This window comes from Siphateles boraxobius, unplaced genomic scaffold (assembly GCF_051911475.1).
Source record: "Siphateles boraxobius isolate OS27281-9 unplaced genomic scaffold, OSU_SipBor_1 6, whole genome shotgun sequence".
In the NCBI taxonomy this organism is placed as follows: domain Eukaryota; kingdom Metazoa; phylum Chordata; class Actinopteri; order Cypriniformes; family Leuciscidae; genus Siphateles; species Siphateles boraxobius.
This window is the reverse complement of record NW_027509186.1, coordinates 26,275,137-26,296,922: the sequence shown is the minus strand read 5'-3', so window position 1 is coordinate 26,296,922 and position 21,786 is coordinate 26,275,137. Positions and strand designations below refer to the sequence as shown.

The 21,786-nt window shown below is 38.2% G+C and overlaps 1 protein-coding gene across 3 annotated transcripts in view; it reads left to right on the top strand.

The window, feature by feature from the left end:
* grik4 (glutamate receptor, ionotropic, kainate 4) overlaps window positions 1–21,786 on the top strand; it is a 454,446-nt gene that overhangs the window by 401,331 nt on the left and 31,329 nt on the right. For all 3 annotated transcript variants that reach the window (XM_077208503.1, XM_077208502.1, XM_077208504.1), the window contains 2 exons: window positions 11,162–11,269; window positions 19,494–19,697. In XM_077208503.1, coding sequence (XP_077064618.1) covers window positions 11,162–11,269; window positions 19,494–19,697 — 312 coding nt within the window. The remainder of the gene's footprint in view (window positions 1–11,161; window positions 11,270–19,493; window positions 19,698–21,786) is intronic.

Sequence of the window (21,786 nt, the reverse complement as noted above, 5' to 3'; positions counted from 1 at the left end):
TTGGGGGGTTTGTCAGTCTCTCTACAGTAGCAAAAAGAGTGCGTGTGTTGTTTATATTGCTGTTTATAATATTCGAGAAGAAAGTCTGTCTAGCTTTGCTTAGTTCCTTATTGAAAGCATGGATGCTGTCTTTGTAGATGTTATAATGGACTACAAGTTTTGTCTTCCGCCACAAGCGCTCTGCTTTTCTGCATTGTCTTTTCATATTTTGCACTGCTGTTGAGTTTCTCCAAGGTGCTTTTTGTCTGCCACTCTTCTTCCTGACTTTCACAGGAGCAATATGGGCCAACATTTCTAAAGAATGCTTTCAGCACCTTGTTGAATAAATGCCACGTAGAATTAAGGCAGTTATGAAGGCGAAGGGGGGTGAAACACAGTATTAGTATGGTGTTCCTAATAATCCTTTAGGTGAGTGTATACTTCAAGCGAAATTGAAGAACGAACTAGTGTGACTTAATTTCAAACAAAATTAAAAAGTTTGTCTGAAATTGGTTTCTGGAGTTCAAAACTTCTTGCTAAAGTGACATTTCCAGAAAAATACAATTGGTCCATGGTGATTATGTAATAGGTAGGTGTGATCTGAGACTTTTCCAGTTAATATCTTCTGTTCAGTCCGTTGAGGTCAGACTCAAGTAAAAACATGAACACGCTGTGTGTTTATAGTAGAAATTGAAGTTGTACTTCTAATTAAAACCTACATTGACACAGTTTTTCATATTTAACTCTTTCCCCGCCATTGACGGGGAAAGAGTTATTCCGGCTTTCAGTGTTTTCACTGTTATACGGTAGGGGCGCTATGACACATCTTCTGAAAAAGTACCGAATCTCCTGATCAAAACACATTCAAAGAAGATGCAAAAACAAGCAATATCAAATGTCATATCATAGCTATAGAACTGTGCAAGCTTTGGGGTTGCTGATGGACTCAATCTACTCCATCTCTGTTTTAATCATCGATCTGGATGTAGCCTTTGAGAAAAAAATGTTTTGCTCAAAATGTGTTTTTTTATGAAGCCTGCCCACATTCAAGTGTTGATAAAAAACAATGCATGAAGCTAGAATAAAACTGATTTTTTTTAAAGCAGATATATTGATATATTGCATGTCCAAGAAGTTTATCCTGTAAAGTTGCTTGCTTTAAAGCAATCTGTTGTACAAAGTGGTATATAAATTAACGTGATGTGACCTGACTGTAGTGCTGAATTGCAGAGCTTGTGCAAATAAATGCACATCGTTATGCTCTGATGCTTTCTTAGCTACTGTTGCCTCTCTATTGTTGTGCACATATTTACATATTCCTCTAAACGCTACACCCAGCAGTGTGGGCGGTGTCGGGATGTTCACTAACAGTATATCGCTGAAAGGGTATTTCAAACTTCTTTTTACCCCTAAGCAAAGAACATAAATGAACTTCACCTTGCGTATATAAGAGTATATAAGGGCCTTAAGAGTGTGTTTTTTCCCTTTGAGCTTTTACCTGGTCCATCATCTGGCCTACGAATCATCCTCTGACCTTGTTTTTATGGCTAATTGCTCAACACCAGCTCAATTTTTAACAGATGCTGTGTTCTGCTCCTGAGAAAATGAAGCGTGAGAGAAAAATAGATAAAAAGGGATGAGAGTCTGAAAAAGTCCAGAGGTCATGAGAGCCAGTAACTACTGTACGCTGACTTGAAAAGAAGCCGGAGAGGCACACAAGACTTGTCTGCTTTTAGCAATGGAGATTAAAGCCAATATGTGTGTATTCAGTGAGTGTATTCAGTGAGTGTTTTGGGTAATTAAAGTGAAGGGGGTTGTGTGAACGTGGTCTTTCAGAGGACAGATAAGGACTGTTTGATTGTAGACCACAGGGGAGTCCTTTATGTGCCTTTGCTTCTCTGTGTGGACTTAGTCTTGGCTGTATAAATTGGAGGGATAAATCAAAAGTAGTACGAGAAGCTACTTTGTCCAATTAAGTACAGTTCTCTTATAACGTTAAAAATGTTGGGACATTTTCCATTGATTTACATTCATTCATTTAGTAGTCACTTTGATCCTAAGCAACTTTTGAGGAATGCAAACAAGCGATTCATCTAAGGAGTAAATAATTATGATAAATGCTATTAATACAAAGTTCCAGAATACCATCCTTCAGGATAGTAAAAGGTAGAATAGGGAGGGATTAAGGAATAGTGAGAGCATTGGTGAAGGAATAGTAAAATATATTTTTTTAATTTAGCAGGCTCATGCAGTTAAGTGCTCATGAAGAGAGGATTTGAGCTGTTTCTTGAAAATTGTCAGGGACTGTCCAGAGAGGGTTGGGAGGACATTCCACCAGCAAGGAACAATGAACGAAAATGTTCTTGAGAGTGATTTTATGCCTTTCGGGGGGGTCCTTGAGGGCACATAAACTTGTAAGAGAAGGTAGGTAGGAGGGTGTGGAGCCCGTGGTCAGCCTGTAGACCATTTTCTACTTTTTTTTGTCCTAACCAGCTGCAAAGGCAACAAACGACAGGGGATTTTATTCTATTCTTATCTTATACTTATCTTATTCCATTGTGCGTAAGAGAGGGAGTCTGCCCACACACTCTTCTGATTGGCTGTGATTTGTCTATGATTTTGTCACATCTTGTAGCCCTGTCATGTCTGGTGTGGATAGACAATTTGCTTGTCACTGGAATCTTATCACATCACATCTGGTTATGACACAATGTTAGATTTAAACAGGTTGTTTTTGCTTCTGCATTTTTAATATGTCTTGAAAAATTCAGCATGTTATGATTGGCTAATCGTTTTGTATGTAAAATGCCATCCATTATTAAGTGCTGATGTTTGTGAATTTGATACCATGACACATTTGTGGGTTTGTATAGATGCAGGATTGGTTTCCAGGACATATTTTAATTTTCACTTTTTCTTTCTTCCTTACTAACTTCCTTCTTTTAACTTCATCTCTTTTCTCAGCTTTAGTCTTAAAATGACTGTAAATGTACTTTTCTGTTTTTACTACCCCATACAAATCATCCAAAACCGATATAAATCCAATTTAACATTACATATAAATTATCCCAAAGGCATCACATAGTCTTTCACCCTCTCTTTTCATGGGTAAAAATCTAATATGCATTAAAGAACTCTATGAAATTCTAGTTCAATAACTCTTAAATGAACTGTATTTTAATCAAGGCCATGACACCTACATGCAGCGTCTTTACAGTATAAGGAGTACTCTGAGTGACAAAAACGCATTAATCTGTTGTAGCTCTGAAAAGTTGTAAAGCAAATCTTTTTTATCTTCTGGGCTGTCTTCTCATTGACTAACGTCAGCTTGAGCCACTTGGAGAACCTGATGTACAAGTTAAAGGCTAGACATGAGCGAAAATTCAAAGGTTTTTTCAAGGACTGTTTTGTAGTTATTTTTCAAAGCAATCTTAAGGTAAAATAGATTGTAAAATGCATAGTCTGTAAAAAAAATTGGGAAAATTACTGACATGGCCAATTCAGACGGGATTAAAAATGACAGAAAGCGCTGGTAATTATTACATCACCCCACCTCTGGGGTGGGCTTACGTTTCCATAAATGGGCAACGTGGTGTGAAGAGGGAGCTTTGCTTTATGAATGTCAGAGTATCTCTATATTGTGCAGTGAAAAGAGCAAGGAAAATCCTGTTTTCCCCTATGCCCTTCAAAGATATATTGAGACATAAGTCTAGTCTGTTTTTTTATTTTCTGGATCCTTCTCTAGAGCAGCTAAGTATCACATGTGCTGGGTACATTTCTTTTTTTTTTTTATGATTATATATATATATATATATATATACATTTATTAATTATTTATTTAAAAAAATATTAATTATTTATTTAATTATTTAATGAATTGATTTATATATTTTATTTTGTAAATTATTATTATTCATTACCATTATTGACACCTTATTTTATTTTTTTATTAAAATAAAATGATAATTTAATTATCTTTTTTTACTGTTTATTTCTTTAATTGTAGTCGGTTTTATATAACAAACAAATATTTAAATTTATATATATTGTTGTTATTATTATATTTGTAAACCTTTTTGTTATTATTAATACTTTTTTCTTTTCTTTACTTGTCACTGCTTTTGTTGTGTGTATTGATACCTTGCCAATATTGTTCATATAACATTCATGCTGATAGTGCTTTGAAATTGATTTCTCCATTCGCCATTACCCATGCACAGCCAGTCAGGACCTTCATAGAGTTGGAGGAGGAAAGAGCTAAAGCAGAGATAGAGGATGAATGAGGAATGATAAAAAGGGGACTATAGGCAGTATGCAGGATTTGGTCTCAGCATATCTTCCCTCCTCTCCTTTCAGTGTTAGCATCCGGACAGTATGAGCTTCGGCTGAGCATTGTTAAGTATGTGTGTGTGGGGGGGTCTGTAGAAAGCTTTGATGTGAGCTGTGGTTTGGTTGGAGCTTGACGGGCTCTGATCCCCAGTGTCTCCTCATTATGGCAATGGCCCTGCAGCAAGCGGATAATGTCAAATAATGAATGTTGAAATGGCCTCAGCTATTTGGGAATAACAAGAAATGTTTTTCTTTTGGCGGTTATGTGCTGCAAATTGAAATTTTGATTGTAGTAAAAGGTCAGATTTTAAAAGGGAGTATACCCGCCTGACCTTTCCAAGCAGCTTTTAACTCTTTATCTGTCGGCGTATGTTTCCCGCTAATGACTGCAGGTGTGACATTCTCCTCGTTCCACATGAGAGGAGGGAATTCTGGCCTCTGAGTAAACGGCAATGGGGAGCCATCAAACGAGACGATGTGGACCTGTTTTTTGAGTTGCGGGTCACAGGGTCACCCGGTTTGTGGAGAACACTCACAGATTGGTGCGATGACACTTTGTAGTGTGGCAGCTTGGCAGAGCTCCACACAAAGATAGTGTCATTCAACTACTGTATACTCCCACTTCACGTTCAAACACACTCCTGAGACCCTGGACTCATACACTGATAGTTTGATAGCGGGTTGACAAGTCGCACACAGATACAGTTGCCTTTCTGTCCTTTTTCTCCATTCGAGAACTGACTGAATGGTTTTGGCAGCTCACAATAGGCATTCATGTTATCTTTGGAGCTGCAGTGCTTTCTAAGGTTTATCCATTGCCCCTTCTTCCTCTCCTCCATCTTTCCCACACTACTGTATTGATCTGTGTCGACTTCTTCATGCCTCCATTCACAGAATATACAGTACTAGACTCTGCCTGCCTGTTTCAGCCACCCCACTGGTTTCCATTATTGGGCAGATTTATAGCGAAGCAGAATGGGAAAAGTAAAAAAGAGAGAGAGAGATGAGATGAGAGACAGATAAAGCGTGAAGGAGTGCGTCGGCACAGCTGAGGGGATAATTGCATATGTAGAAGCCAGGTATAGAGCTCTATGATTATTGCTGACAATCACTAACCTGACATTATCAGAAAGCTAAAACGCATGCAGGTTTGTACATTTGTACATCTTCTTTACTTTTATCCTTTGCAACCTTCCACACAACTTTCTTTTTAGCATTACAGTGGAAAAAACCTACAACACCTCTGCAGACTGACTGATGTTGAACTTGAGAAGTCTGTCCCTGAGTACATTACGGGCTTTGATCAGGCATACAAGATGCTGTAAGTACTGTTTGTACAAGCAGTGGAGCTCAAATTTGACTTTGATATTGTGCACCTGTCAGCGGTAATTAATGACAAGCACTCAAAGCTCTTGATTAATCACGACTCGTTTAAATTAACAGGATATGGGTCCTGCTCAGCCAGTTACTCCCATTTACCTTGGCTTGTTGCTCTCATTTTACACACTTAATTACCACAACTGCTCCCTTATAGCCTCTTAGGGGCCCAGTGTAGAAAATGAGTCACTTGCTGGGCTTTTGTTGTGATTATTTATACCAAAAGGCATAAAGCAGACTAAAGACCTTTAAGGGTATAAAACCGTGAAATCAATTCACCTTTAAATCAGAGGGAATCACGCTCAAATGGTGCCACTAAACTTTAGGCCGTTTTCATTAGATTCTCTTGGGAAAAGCTTGCATTTTTTTGTATTTTTCACAAGTACTATTGCTCATAAAGTTTACTACTTTAAAGGCCCGTTTACACCAAGAACAACTATATTGATAATAATAATTTTTATATATATATATATATATATATATATATATTCATTTATTTGTATTTTCTTTGTTCGTATCTACCACCCGTAATATTCTATAATATTTCTTGTAATATTGTCTGACATCATTCTCTACTTCTAGTTTGGCACTCTGGGCATGTTTTTTTTCTTCGTGTTTGTCAGAGCTGTTTGTGTTGAGTAGATGGCTACTCTCAGAGCAGTTCCTCCCTATTGGACGATATCCAGACTCTCTTCTGCCCACAGCTTTACTGCACAGTCCCTCACTGTCCCTGACTGCACTCACTGCCTACACATCCTCCTCCTCGCTTTTCTTAATGTCTCTCCTAATAAATCCTAATTGTTGTTGAAATCGCACCCTCTCTCAGTTGAAATTGTTTGGAGCTGTGGTTTCTTTTCAGCTCTGCTCCTCATCTCAGCCATGTGTTTCTCATTCCACAGAGCCATCAAGGCTGTTTGGCTGCCGCTGGATTTCATTTGTGAGAGTAAGGTAGTATCTCTACCACAGAGGCGAGGAAGGAACGAAATAGAAAGCAGGATCTTTTGATCATATTCTCAGAGGAAATCTTTGATTCCAGGTGTTCTTGCATTCCTACTTTCTCCTTTCTTCGTCTCTTACTATGTTTACTGCAAAACTTTATATTCCTAAATCTATACACAAGATTAATTTACTTCAGATTCAAAACTGTTTATAATTATTATTATAATTAAGACATTAAGACTTAATGTATTCATTTTATTTTATTATCTCATTGGCAAATTGCTATTTTTTTTATTTATATTTTAATTGTTTTTACTAATTATTATATTTATTTGTTTCATTTTAAAGTTGACATATCCTGAAAATCTGACTTTTTCCGTGTTTTAAGTGCTATAATTGGGTCCCCGGTGCATCTACCAACCCAGAAAACGTAAAAAATAAACAAATCAGGAAACTTTGTTTTGGTAAGCCTTTCTCTGCAGGCATGTCAAAAAAATAAGCCGATCAAATTTTGCTCCCCTTGTGACGTTAGAAGGGGATCTTATTATAATATTACTGCCCCTTAATCTGCACGTTTCCACCCACGGCGCTGCAATTTGGTTTTCGCAAGCGACAACAGTGTAACCAGTTCTATACAACGACAGAAGTTTGAGCAAAGCATGTAAACTGTTCTGTCGTTGGCTGCACAGACGAGCACAGAACACTATTTAGACTCCCAGCCTCAGATGAGACAAGAGAGCAGTGGATTAATTTTATTTTCAACGGAAATTCCCCAGAAACAGATGAATCAATGTAACGTTAACTCCACAACAAACATAAATGTATCCACTAACCATTCAGAAACGTCCAGGTGCGTCTAAAAGTTGCAACCTCTTCCTGAAGCTCTCCGTAAGGCTGCACTCCGTTACTGCTTAGTTCTGAGATTTTGGATGAGTGAGATTATTTGCGTGTTTTGTTATTGTTTGTATCCGAACAAAGCTTGTGTAAAGGATCGGCTGTCATTTGAACTGGGCGGGGCGCAGCAGCTCATTTGCATTTAAAGGGACGCACACAAAAACGGAGCATTTTTGCTCCCACCCAAAAAAAGGGAAAATTTGACAAGCCATAACAAATGATCTGGGGGGTATTTGAAGCAAACATTTCACAGACACATTATGGGGACACCACTGATTTATATTACATCTTGTGAAAAGGGGCATACTATGTCACCTTTTAATGTTACAGAATTTTTGGTATAATTTTATTTTGTACATAATTTTGGTAATGTTACAGAATCATTACATATTCGGGTCTTTAGAGACCTATAGAGATCTATATCTAACATGGATGGATCTCTACCTGCCGTGATAATATAAAACTCTCCTGATATTAGAGTAACGATTACAGAAGAATAAAATAAAGCATATTTTGTTACTGTACCTTTTGGAGCTTAGAAGGGTTCAGTTTGAGCAGATGTTTTATACCATCATCATTGTCCTTGTCAGAGCTCATCCATTACATTCAGCATCTGGCTCATATTCGCCATCTCAAACATATTCTCAAACCTATCAATTTCAACATCTTCAAAATCAATGTTTTGATCGCTGACAGCTTCTTCACCAGATCTATAACATTTTTACAAAAAAAAAATAATGGAATTGTTACATTGTTTATAATTAATTGATTGAGGAATACTAAGAAGGTTTATGTTTAACTTTAAAAAATGAATGAGGAGGAGAGTAGTGAATGACGTCCCGGGTCACTAAAGACCAGAAGTATGCATTTAATGGTTAAAAAAAATAAGAGAGAGAATATATTTTGAATTAAGTTTCTTTTTGTTATTCCATTGCCAAATTGCCAATGAGGCAACAAAAACTTGAATATATCATATAGCCATATATATTCTCTCTGAAAGCATAAAAGTTTTATATCTTCCATCTGTTTTGCTTCTCAAGTAAATATATCTTGTATTCAGGATAATTGGAAAACAAGACAAAAGTAATGATTAAGATTTTTTTCACAATGTGCTTTGAGAAACATGTTTACTGTTGAATGAATGTTGAGCTTTTTACAAAAGGATTATCCTCAGCATTTTGCGATTTCATGAGGATCTTGAGCAGCTTCTCTCCTTTGCAACATAAAAGTCAAGCTAGAGCAGATGTATTTTGCCCTTGTTTTTAGGAATATTTCATACAAGGTGACCCATGCATGCAGGATCTGGGAAAATTTCCTGGTTCTCTGGCTGTTGTTTTTTGCTTCTATACATTCACTTAAAACTTTCTCCCCTGTTTGTGGCCCTTGACACCTTGGTATCTCAGAGAGCAGGTAATTTTAGATCCAGTGCAGTACTGCAGCATCCTCCCCTGTGTCGTTTGGGTCTACATAAACGCTGAGGATCAGGTAGCGAAGGGAAGATAAATAGAGCGGCACCTCTGCAGAACACTTTAAGCAGGAGACCCAATGAACCATGCAGTTTTGTAATTATAATAAAAAATAAAAATGATGGGTGATTTAGGACTGCCATGTGTGCTGGGTGGAGACTCAGCCTCCCATTAAAGGTAGTGGGGCCCCCATATAGGCGGTCTAGCTGAGGGGTGCCAGCCAAAACAGGAATGATAATGAGGACATTGGCTCGCTTCAGAGAATTGGGGTGTAATTGAGTTAATGAATGCATTCTGTTGCATCTCTGATTGAGCGCATGTCCCTTCACCACTTCCTTTAAAGTGTTCTGTTCTGTGTGTGTGTGTGTGTGTGTGTGTGTGTGTGTGTGTGTGTGTGTGTGTGTGTGTGTGTGTGTGTGTGTGTGTGTGTGTGTGTGTGTGTGTGTGTGTGTGTGTGTGTGTGTGTGTGTGTGTGTGTGTGTGTGTGTGTTTCGAAAGCTCTCTTCTGCATTCTCCTCTACCTGACATTGTGCCTTAAAGGAATAGTTCTTGCAGGAATTAAAATAGTAATTTTTCCTCCATTGTGTCTTTGGTTTCTTACCTGTATGACTGTATTTCTTCTGAGGACCTGTTTACACGAAGGGAAAACGCAGATATTTCCCTGCGGTTTGGCCTCTCATTTAAGAAAACCCTGTTTTTATCACAGAAAACGATTATTTCTAGAAACTCCGGCCAAAGTGGAGATTTCTGAAAACGCCAGTTAGTGTTGCCGTGTCAACAGGGAGAAACGGGGTTTAAGGTTCTCTGGTCGATTCTGAGGATTCTGATTGGCTTGCATGGCTTTATCCTTCTCCCTACACTGCCACCCATAGGTTTGGCATAGTTATGATGGCGCTCGCTGCGTATTTATGCGGGTTGCGTGCACAATGTTATTATTGAAAACGGAGGGTGTGGAAATATTCGTTTCTCTAAATACCCGGCTATGTGTAAACGTAGCCTGAGAAACACAAACAAGTAATTTTTTTACCATATCCGTCAGAGGCAAAAGTTTCGAACCCCGTTGGCGGCCATCTTTTTACAAGATGTCTGTGGTTGATGGGTCATTTATCGAGAGAGTCACCGCTCTGTATTTTCTCTGGAGAGTAGATATGGAATAAATAGCATACAAAATGAATGTCTCCTATATTTAAATCAAGTTTTTATGTGGTAAAATATTTACTTCACCACGTGACAGCAGCAAGCTGGCTCCTGTTTGGTTAACGTGGCGCGAATTTGACGCAGAAGTTCAGATTTTTCAACTCGGGCGGCAGACGCGAATTTGCGTCAAACGCGTGAATGCACAAAAAGCACTAAATAAATCATTCATGCGCAAACGTGCCAGACGCTCAATTCGCGCTATTCGCGCCATTCGCCTGAACTTGACGCACGAAAGAGGCGGATTCGCGTCTACCGCGCCGCACTCTACGCCTCATTCGCGCCTTTGCATTTACTTAACATTGAAATCACTCGCGCTAGACGCTCTATTCGCGTCCGGTGTGAACGCACCATTAATGATAAAATTAAATTCTGACCCTGCTTTTATTTCTTAACTATTATTCCAAGTCTTTTGTAGCCATATAAAAGCAATTTTGCAAGGGACAAGCGATATTTAACATATTAATAGGAAAGACAGGATTGACAGGATTTATTTGACAGGATCACATCTGCATATTCCAACTGTTGCAGTAATGTGATATGCAAGAACCAGTGCTGTTCGACATCATTGTCAAAACTAGCATGACACGCTTTGAAGTGCATATTTGAATGTGTGCAAACGCAATAGAAATGTGAGAGTTATTGATGTAGGGGACAAGTTTCAGTGAATAATTAATTAAAAGTTGGTCTGTGCCTCACACAAAGTGTGAATCTATGCTTTCAGAAGACATGAAATATAATGCATGGGTCATATGGACTTAATTTGTGATACTTTCATGGGGCTTTTTGGTTATTTTGGGAGCTTGGCAGTCTAACTTCTCTTTCTGAAACAACTTGACAGTGAGTCAATTATGACAGAACTCTCACTTTGGGTTGACTATCCCTTTAAGGCTAAATGGTTGCTCTCTTTATGTTATTGGATCTTCTACTTCACACAGTTGGCTTGAAGGCTTAGTATAACTCTCAGTGTGTTTCTCCTACAGATCGGTCAGTGGCATTCAGAGCAGGGACTGTCTATGGAGAGGAAGCTTCCATCACCTAACGTGACAGACACGCTATTCAACATCACTCTCACCATAACTACCATCCTGGTAAGTCCTGTTTTCCACTCGGGTTCACGTTCCTCAGTAGAGGACACACCCTAATGATTTAGCCAAGAGATTTACACACACCTTCTGGGAATGACATACAGTCTCTCTTTAGCTTCAAGAAAATTTCTGTCTATTCTCTAATCACCTCAGGGTTCAGCACTGATCTAAATAAAGACGCTTCTCCTCTGAGATGAGTGGAAACTAACAAGTATGTGTGTGATACCATGTCCTGGAGCAGCAACCCCCAATTGAAGATGTAATCCGCTAGGCTGTTATCTGGGGGCAATTTTCTCATCTTCTCATACACTGTCTAGTGATGAGAAAAAAGAGGCTCTCCGCAGCCTTAGGCTGGGTGTCGCATATCTGGCTGCTGGGTCATCCCTGACTAGAAAAGAGAGAGAAATAAAGCAACTGAGAATGAGAAGAGAATAAAGCACTTGAAAAACCAACAAATAGGTGGTGTAAAGTGGCCATGTTTAGGATAGATGGAGAAATCTTCCTAAGTCACAATTTATACCTTAGCGTATGAATGATACGCTAAGAACTGCTGAAAAGACGAGCATAATATGCTATCCACCAGCAAAACTTCGCTAGTGGGATTGGTCACAGTATATGCACCAATATGCATCTTGACTATGAATTAAGAATCATTATGTGTAACTAGCTTATTTATATTTATTGGCTATTGGTGCATATTGTGTGGAGAACACTAGATGTTTGTAGTGGTGTCACTCCTATTTTTCACTTGGAGATCTCTCATTTGGTCTTGTGTTTGTATGGTTTAACCTCTGGCATTAGACATTACCTGAACTATTGCCTCTAGTGGCCAATAAATCGTGTTGCAAGTGCCAGAGTGGCACACCTGAAATCAGTGCAACTATAAGTATGACATGATTCTGTCTGTTTGTTACCAACACCCTGATGAAGGCCAGTGGGCCGATACACGTTGGTGTTTTAATGTTTTAGCCCTTAAATAATAAAGGCTTTTTAACTTTTGCATCCTACTGAGTGCCTGGACTTGGATTTTTTCCAATTCCTTAGTTATAGTTTGTTTAAAAGTCTGGTGGGAACATCAGCACACGAGCATCCTATACAGCATATGCTGGTGTTTTCAGCAGGTTTTTGAAAACAAACTGCCGTGCAGTGAGTGAAATAGAGATGATTATGTCGGTGTGTCTCACTAAAGGAACAAGTGGAATACAGGTGGAACGATTAGTTTCAGATTAGTCTCAGATCTTTTATTGTTAATGTGCTTGATGTAGCAGCTAGGAGAACTGGGGAGAAGTTTGCACCATGTGTTTATTCCTCTTTAAAGATATACAAAGACTTTGGCCGCATTAAAGAGCCACCGAAGAGCAATTTCAGCTCTATCACGGCCCATTCATCATCGGCTGATTGCAAAGTCTGTTTTATCTCAGTAAACGCAGCACAGTTGAAAACATGCTGCAGAACTCAGCACCTGTGGACCATTCCACCAGCGTTTTCATTACTGCTCTGAGCTTTCTGTCATTGCTGGAGTTACAGCACACACACAAACACACAGATTGAATTTTACCCTTGTGATATGGGCTAGATCTAACATTTTTGTAAGGATAGACAGTATATTAGAGCTGGTTCGCTTGCAGTGGAAAAGCTGTCTAAACTGAACAAACAGTTCTGTGGCTTTTTGTAGTTGCTCTTGATGTCTCTGGCATTATATCATGTGCAGAGGGAGCCAGAGCTTCAGTGCTTTGATTGAGAACACAAAAAACTCATGTTTGTTTGTAACATTTTTACATTGCTTTCATAACTCACACACTACCACAAATCTTTCTTTTGATTGAGTAATTACTCTTCCATTGATAGACTGGTCAATGGCCATTGGTAGACTTGGTAAAGACGTAATATTAAATTTAATATGATATAAAATGAACTCACTTTACCTTGCATATACTAGAGAACTCCTCAGAATAATATTACTCATTTAAAACCTATTAATAATGCTAAATAATTTCTGACCTTTATATAGCAATAATTCTTTTAGCTGTGAGAAATAATGTGTTTAAATGGGTCATGAATTATTTTATAATGTTGAAGTCCACTTTTAATGTTAGTAGGATTATTACATTAAAAACTCCTTTAATTTATAAAAAATAAAAAGCCATTTTGTAGACTGACTTTAGCCCTCTGTTTATATATATTATACTTTGTGTGTGTGTGTGTGTGTGTGTGTGTGTGTGCGTGCGTGCGTGCGTGCGTGCGTGCGTGCGTGCGTGCGTGCGCGCGTGTGTGTGTGTGTGTGTGTGTGTGTGTGTGTGTGTGTGTGTGTGTGTGTGTGTGTGTGCGTGTCTGTGCTGTCTCGATTAGTCACGACCTGTATATACAGTTGTGGTTCATTGAAGTAAAAGAATTGAAAGTGGGGGTGAAATCACATTATGAAATAAATATTTTTTTTCTCCAAAAAAAGAACGTTGGCCACAGTTATTGGCACCCCTAGAATTTTTTATGAGGAAAATATCTCTTAAGTATAATCCCATTAAAATGTACCTTTTTTTGGCACACCAGGGTGACTAGGAAGTAGGAACATGAAATTGTCTAGCTATGACTTCTTGTTTCACAGGAAACACAAAGGCCAAATTCCCTTAATCATCCATCACAATGAGTAAAACCAAAGAATAGAGTTCTGATGTGCATCAAAGATTGTTGAGCATCACAAAATAGAAAGTGGCTGTAAGAAAATAGCTAAAGAATTGAAAATCCCCATTTTGACCATCAGGTCAATAATTAAGAACTTCCAATCAACTAAAGATGTTAAGAATCTGCCAGGAAGAGGACGTGTGTCTATATTGTCTTAATGCACGGTGAGGAGGAAATACTTAGTGGCCAAAGACTATTCAAGGATCACAGATGGAGAATTAGTTGAGTTTGGGGGTCAGAAGCCTATCAAAAAAAAAAAAAAATCAAACAACCCCTACTATGTTGTGGGGATATTTTTCTGCTGGAGGTCCTGGACTTCTTGTTCCGATACATGGCATCATCGATTCTATAAAATATCAACAGATAAAAAAAAAAATACCTGGCGCCTTTTTCTAGCAATCTTATAATGGGCCGTGGTTGGATCTTCCATCAGGACAACGATCCAAAACAAACATCAAAATTAACACAAAAATGTGTTACGGAGCACAAAATGAAGCTTCTGCCATGACCGTCCCAGTTTCCTGACCTGATGAGTGGGCTGAACTGAAGAGAAGAAGCACCAACATGGATCTGGGAATCTAAGGATCTGGAGAGATTCTGTACGGAGAAATGAGTGTCAGTTGTTCTCCAAACTCATCAGGCATTATAGGAGAAGCTCTTATAGCTCTTTCACAGCAGCGTAACAGCACTTTTTATATCATATTGAAAGTATCATTATAATTTTAAAATAAATATAAATGTATTTATAATTTTTCTCACAAAGTGAAACAATCACACTCCTTTTCTCTAGCAGAGAGAACTCTACTAAGCACATGCTGAGCGCTAGCTTGTTTGGGATTGAATACATTTAGTGTGTTACAATTGGCCACAGTTTCCCCTGTAGTTGTAATTGGTTCGAAAACGTTGGTGTGTTGCCAACCAGTGGGTACTGGGGCCAGAGGTGAATTCACAGTTGCACCACTTTGGCATGTGGTAATTCAGCTGCTTTTTTTCACATAACTCCCGCCGCGCATCTCAACCATTTACTATATTAGCTGGTATATAGGGTTTGCTCTGTGTACCTGACACAGTTAATGCCTGATTTGCATAATTCCCTTAGTGATTCAAATATTAAAACAACACAGACGGTGTGTGCACATACAGGAGGCTGTTATTGTTTTATTTGTGTTTAATATTTTTTCAACCTTTGTTTGCTGTCATTTGATGTGGATTTGATATGCTTTCCCTGCAGAAACCCTTTTTCTTTCTCAGAAAAAGCTGTTGCTGGGACCTTTTTTCTTTTCTAAGCTCAAATACATATTCTTTTGCCTCTGAAACTGGGTTCACTTTCCGTTCACTCTATTTAATCGTCTTTCTGTGATGCTATCTGCAGTGTTTCTCAAAAGCCACATTTGGCTTGAATTGAATCCTCGAGAAAAGTTATGTGAGCCTTTACCGACCCATATTGTCTCTAAGAGCCCATCTTAGAAAAAAGGAAGAGCAAAGTATTATTAATCTATATGGGTGCAATATCAGTATGATATGGAGTGGATACTGTATCACTGCATCTTCTTAAAGAAAAGAGAGTCCACATTCAGCAGCTGAATTTATGCTCACTGTAATCAATGATGGCGGTAAAGTGCTCTTTCAGAAAACATGGAGAAATAAGATTGCAGAAACTGTTTCATGTTGAAACCTCAGGCACGCCATATTCTGCGGACAGACCACTTTTATTGTGTTCAAGAAGAAGCAAATAGCCTTTATTCGTACAGCAATTGGAATTGTTCATAAATATAAAATGTGAGGCGCTATCCTCATGTAATGTGCAGCCTCTGTGAACAATTTCTATTTCTGTGACCGCTATCAGGCAGAGCTGGTTCTGTCTGGACTATCTTCAGTCTCATTTATGCCATATAAAGAGAGACATAAGAGGGAGTAGTGGACCAGTCAGTTACCAAACTCACTTTTTGGTATTGTCTGATAAATGCTAACCAACAATTCCAATTTTTCTTCACTTTCTGAACAAAAAGCTTTGAGATTTGATTTGAAGTAAGATTGACTTTAATGTGTTTGCTTTCCAAACGCACCAAACCAGACTGCCGCCATGCTATATTTGTAAAATGGATTTCATCAGCTGACAGCCTTCCAAGAAAACAAATAGAATCAAATCTGCCGCTGATCCCAGACTGGTGAGGAATGTTGTATTTGGCAGGCTTGACACTCAAAGTGCCCTTAATCTCACTGTCTGCGCTATTAAACGGAAAGTTTCTTTCTCTGATGTGACCCGCAGATTTTATGGAATCATTCAAGCTCGGAAGAGAGGATTGCTTGGCCTGATAACAGCACTCACTCAGTTGATTGATGCCCGAGCTCCATTTCTGAGATTGATGGCGATACGCCAGGACTGGTCCTGTGTGTTCACATTAACCTCGCTCCTCTTCCTCAATCGCTTTCTCCCTCTTTCCAGAAGTTTTGCTAATAATGAATTATTAAATGTAAATATGTAGTCGCTCCGTTTTTTGTCACTCAATCATCTATCAGACTAGAGGCTAGCTGAAAAGGAATTGTTTAAATCACAATTTTATTTATTGCTCATTTGCAATTACATTATGTGATACGTGATCAAATGATTTTTTATTAGCAAAGTTCTGGAGGAGCATATTCAGATAATTAACCTTATTAACATGGGAGGAACACATTCATTTAATCAACTCAATTAGCATCAGGAGGTATATATACAGCAGACTTACCTCTATTCTATGACAGTTTTCCAGCATCCCTCCACCACCCCTTCTCCACACTTCTAACTATTCCTATCCCAACCTGGGATGGGGGAAGTACTCTGGGTTCGGGCCAAGGTCGGGGCCCTCTCCTCGGACAAGCACGCCAAATATGCATAACCTTTACTCTATTAAATTTGTGTAAGTGTGAACTCATATAAAAAAGATTGTTACCTTGATAACTAAAGGTTAACTGAAAACAAAGAAAGTAGAGATGTTTTATTTGCCCATTTTAACTTTGGTAATGTTAAGTTATATGTAAATTAAAAGGCTTTGCGATGTTAACTGAAAACAATCTGTTTCAATTTGACCATTTTGTAGCTTCTGTAATATTACATGATATGTAATTTAAAATATGTTAGCTTACTTAATGAGGTTAACTGAAAACAAATTAAAGTGAAAATGTTTTATACAACCCTTTTAAGCTTTGGTATTGTAAGCTGGCATAAGTAATTTAAAAGGTTAAGCTATATCTTGCTAACTGAAAACACAAAAGAAAAATGTTTCATTTTACCATTTTGTAGCTTTTGTAATATGTGATAATTAATTTAAAAGTCTAAGCTGTTAGCTTGCTAACCAAATACTAGCTGAAAATGTTTATTTTGACCATGTTTAACTATAATGTGACGTAATTTAAACAGCTAAATTAAAAACATAAAGAATGGGAAATGTTTAACTTGACCATTATAGCTTCAGTATAATATCGTGATTTATGCCAGAGCTCCTTTTCTTAGATGGCGATGCCTGGTCCTGTGTGTGCACAGTTAACTTCCTTTTCCTCCATCTTTTCATAGATTCTGCTAATAATGGATTATCAAGCATCAATGTGTAATCACTCCTTTTTCATGGAGTCAACCATCAATCAGACCAAAGGCTAGTTATGGGCGACTCGTAATGACCCGAAACCATGTACTTCTCTTGCCCAGTGCGTAGACCTATTAATTGAATCCAGAAGGTTTGTTTATTAGCTTGCTTCCATTCTTTGAAACTGTCTGTCTAATATGCAACTGGCCCATGAAATGCTGCTCTTTAATAAGCCTAGTTTGGGAGAAAGTGTCCGGCTGCAATACTTGAGTGCCTCCAGCAGGCTGTAAGCGATGGAAATTTGCATTTATATTATGCCTTTCTGCATAACCACCGCAGCGGTGTCAGTGCGGGCCATGACGGTAACATGCGTGGATGATTCAACCAGTTAATGAACAAAATGGAAGGATTTGCATTTATAGAGTGTCAGAATCTGGGCCAAAGCGGTTGCTCTTTGTGCCATGGCTTCGTCAGGTCCAAGGTGCGAACATCCATCAGCAAATTCAGCGTGTGGCTTTTATGGACATACAAATGAGGTGAAAGGACGCTTATCGTGTTATTTGGATGCATATGAGTGGCTCCCATTAATATGGTTCAGGTTTATTTGAAGTGTCGGAACATGGCCATTGACGTTCCCCCTGGTCTGACAGGCTGCAAGACCCAGCTGTTGCTGTACTCTGGCCAGCTGGAGCGTGGCCACTGGGCACATCAAAAATCAGGGATGCAGGACCAGACAGGCAGGTAAAAAAAAAGAGAAGAAAGTGTTTCCATGGCAATGCGAAAGACTGAAAAGTATCGTCAGCTCTTCAGATTGCCACTAAAAGCATCGGAGTGGAGCGAGTCATATTTACTGGTGAAAATGAAACACTCTCTCCAGTCGACCAGTCAGCGCTAAACAAATCTTAAGTACAACGGTACCACTTTAGTGTCTGTCTTGCCGCAACACGTTTTTTTTTTTTTTTTTCAGTTATAACAAAAAGTGATTTTGAAAAGCTTTTTTATGGCTGGTTTCATTCTATAGTGACTGTTTTTGTCGGAGGTGACATTGTTCTGTTAAATTTATGCAAAGTGTTTGAAAATGGCAGCAACATACTCGACCCACATGCCCAATAGGAAAACATCTGTATCTCTGTGGATAATAGTGAGCAACAGCGATTGTTTATTGAATTAAGGTGGGATGAAATGTTTACGAAGCCTTTATTTTGACCACAGATTGCCTCTTAAATCTGTTCAATCTTTGGCTAGCATGAGAAAACAAACCGATAAATTTGGAACCTTTTGGAGGGCTCACATTAGTCACAGAGCTCCATGTGTCCAAACTGTGTTCCAATTTTGGGATATCGCATTAAAAGATGCTGGATGATAACGGCAAGATGCGTATAAAATCTTAAAACGTGCATATAAGCCATCGGCCATTCAATAAGAATGCACATAAACTACAGTTTTCCAGATAAATTCCTCATGTTGCAACAAAAAACACATCAAAAAATCATATGATTGGATAACTGGACTATCCAGCGGACTGATCTCATTGCACTCCTTCTCAAATGTAGTTTTAGTCATTCTGAAAGGCCTAAGCTAAAGTGAGTCCTCAAATTGATTTGGTATTACCTTCCAATCTCATACGATAGCATTCCCAAGCATCAGGCATCCACCTCCAAACGCAAAGATAACATGACAGCGTTTGTTATTGCATTTCATCTGCATTCTCTGAGGCACAATACATTTTATGTGTAGGAAAAAGTTTGCAGCAACTTCCATTTTAATTATTAACACTTCCTTAATTATTATTAAGTAACAGTTTCCCAAGACGTGATGATTTCAATTAAGTTAATTTCACACATTTGGATGGAAACATAGCTCAGGTGACTTGCCAACTCAAACCATCTTTTATCACACAAAATTGTGTGTCGATTGATACTGAAGTGCTCTGTGAGCGTGTTTAGATGCAAGTGCTGATGGTGATGCTAATGATGTCTTCACAGGAGAATCCGTATGTAATGCTGAGAGCCAATCACCAGGAACTAGAAGGGAATGAGCGCTACGAGGGCTTCTGCGTGGACATGCTGAAGGAGTTGGCAGATATCCTGAAGTTCAAGTATCGTATCCGGCTAGTTGGGGATGGCGTTTACGGGGTGCCGGGCGCCAATGGCTCCTGGACGGGCATGGTCGGAGAGCTCATCAGCAGGGTGAGTGACAAAATCACCTTATACAATTCATAGACTACATAGTTGAGTGCTCAAGTACATAGTGTATAAGTGCATGATGTATAGTGTGTCATTTAGGACATAACTAAAGTAAGAAAAATGTTTAATTTTACCATTTTAACCATATGATTTGTGATGGTAACATACACAAATTAACATTTCATGAAACAGGCATTTCCATTGAATTACATTCAAAGTTTTGCTGTTTAGAATACATACGACGAAACAATCTGCTTCCTCTTGTTTTATCCTGGATTTATTCATTCTCAAATGCTCATTTCAATAATTCAAGGAAGCCTGAAAGCCAGACTAAAAATTGTTTTACTCGCATCCAAACAGATGATGCAGATTAACCAACAATAATCATGTTTATGCCTCCAACCCAGTTACAGTTCTCTCGTCCTAATGAATATCAATTAGCCCATCTGATCCCATAACAGACACACATGCACACACATGTTTAAAAAGATTTGGTGAAGCGGGAAAGTATAAGTCCTATTCTGACAGCTACTAACATCCCATTGATGAGATGGAAATCTTGCATGCTACAAATTCTGTTACTAGCTACGAACGCTTGCCCTTTTCGGCAGAAATGTTATTTATTTAAAAATAGTTGCAGCTTTACGGCGTGCTGCTGATTTATTTGTCAGTTTTTTGGCAGGCACCGCAGGGAGCAAAGTAAATTTTCGGAAATGAACAAAAAGGCCACGGTGATATTCATATATTTCCAGGGGAAAGGGTCATAAACAAGAGCACTTGTCTGCAGCCTATGTTCTCGCTACAAAATTGAGAATGCTTTGAGAAGTTATCTGTCTTAATTCCACAAGCTAATGGAGGGCAAAGCCATTAGGGAAATAAAGAAAGAAGTGCCTAATCTTATTATTGTCTCAATTTGTTCTCTCAAAGTATGCTCTATACAGCTGACCTTGAGAGTGGCCAATGAGTCTAATTGTATGCTATAGTGTCTGTAGAGGGTGATGGGGGGGGCAACCGAAGGAGATGAAGAGCTACCCCGTTCTGACAGCACGCTCTTTACCTCTTTGGTTCTCATGAGGGACTTTTTGTAATGCTTTATCCTGTTATTTCTTACATTAAAACATGGGTGTAAATTTCAGTAAGTATTTTTACTTGTACTTATTTTGGTAAACTTTTACTTTTTCTTCACTACATTCCAAAGCATAATATCGTACATTTTACTCCACTTACTACATTCCATAAAAATATATTGTTCCTTGTTATTTCCAACTGAAGAAATCTCCACCCCCTTTGAGACACAAAAGCGATGATTTGTGAACCTGAACCTGATTAATTGGTTCACAAAACACACTGAAAGATTCATTCGTGAATCGGACTGATCCGATTGCAGCTGTTTTGAGTCAACAACTCACTGATTCAATGATCCTGTCAAAATGAGCAAATAAACTAAATATCTTCAGAGCTTGAATGTACGCATGACACTAATGTGTAATTTTAGGAGAGTGTTTAGGAGAGAAAATCATATTTAGGTCACAACTGTCAGTTATTTGTGAAGTAAATCTGCGGTAAATAATGGTAAATAATCTGAATTAATATCCATCAATCTTACCATCTGCTGTAGAAGTTTCAAATGATATAAAATGATATGTTTGCATAGCGTTGATCTAAAAATGTTAACACATTCTTGCCCCAATGTGAAGTCTGTACATTGTATTGTATTTGTAGCCACATATTTAGCTAGAAAATGTATTCTCTCATTTTTAAAATACTATATATTACTATAATAATAATATACTATATATTATTTCACGTTCATAATAAACTTAAATATACTAAAATAAGTATAAGCATTTGATATAATACCATGTTTTAGTAATAATATATATAAAGTTTGCTTATTTGCAAATCAATACATATTAAATGTCTCCACTTATCTTATTAGTTCTGAGTAATGACTAGTCTGACTAGTGCTGGCTGTAATAAATAATAAACATGGTTCATCGATATATTTACAATTCTTAAGAACATTAAAAATTGAGTACTTTTGAACTCAAGTAAAATTGAAAAGGACTGGAGTACTTTAACTGGAGAAATA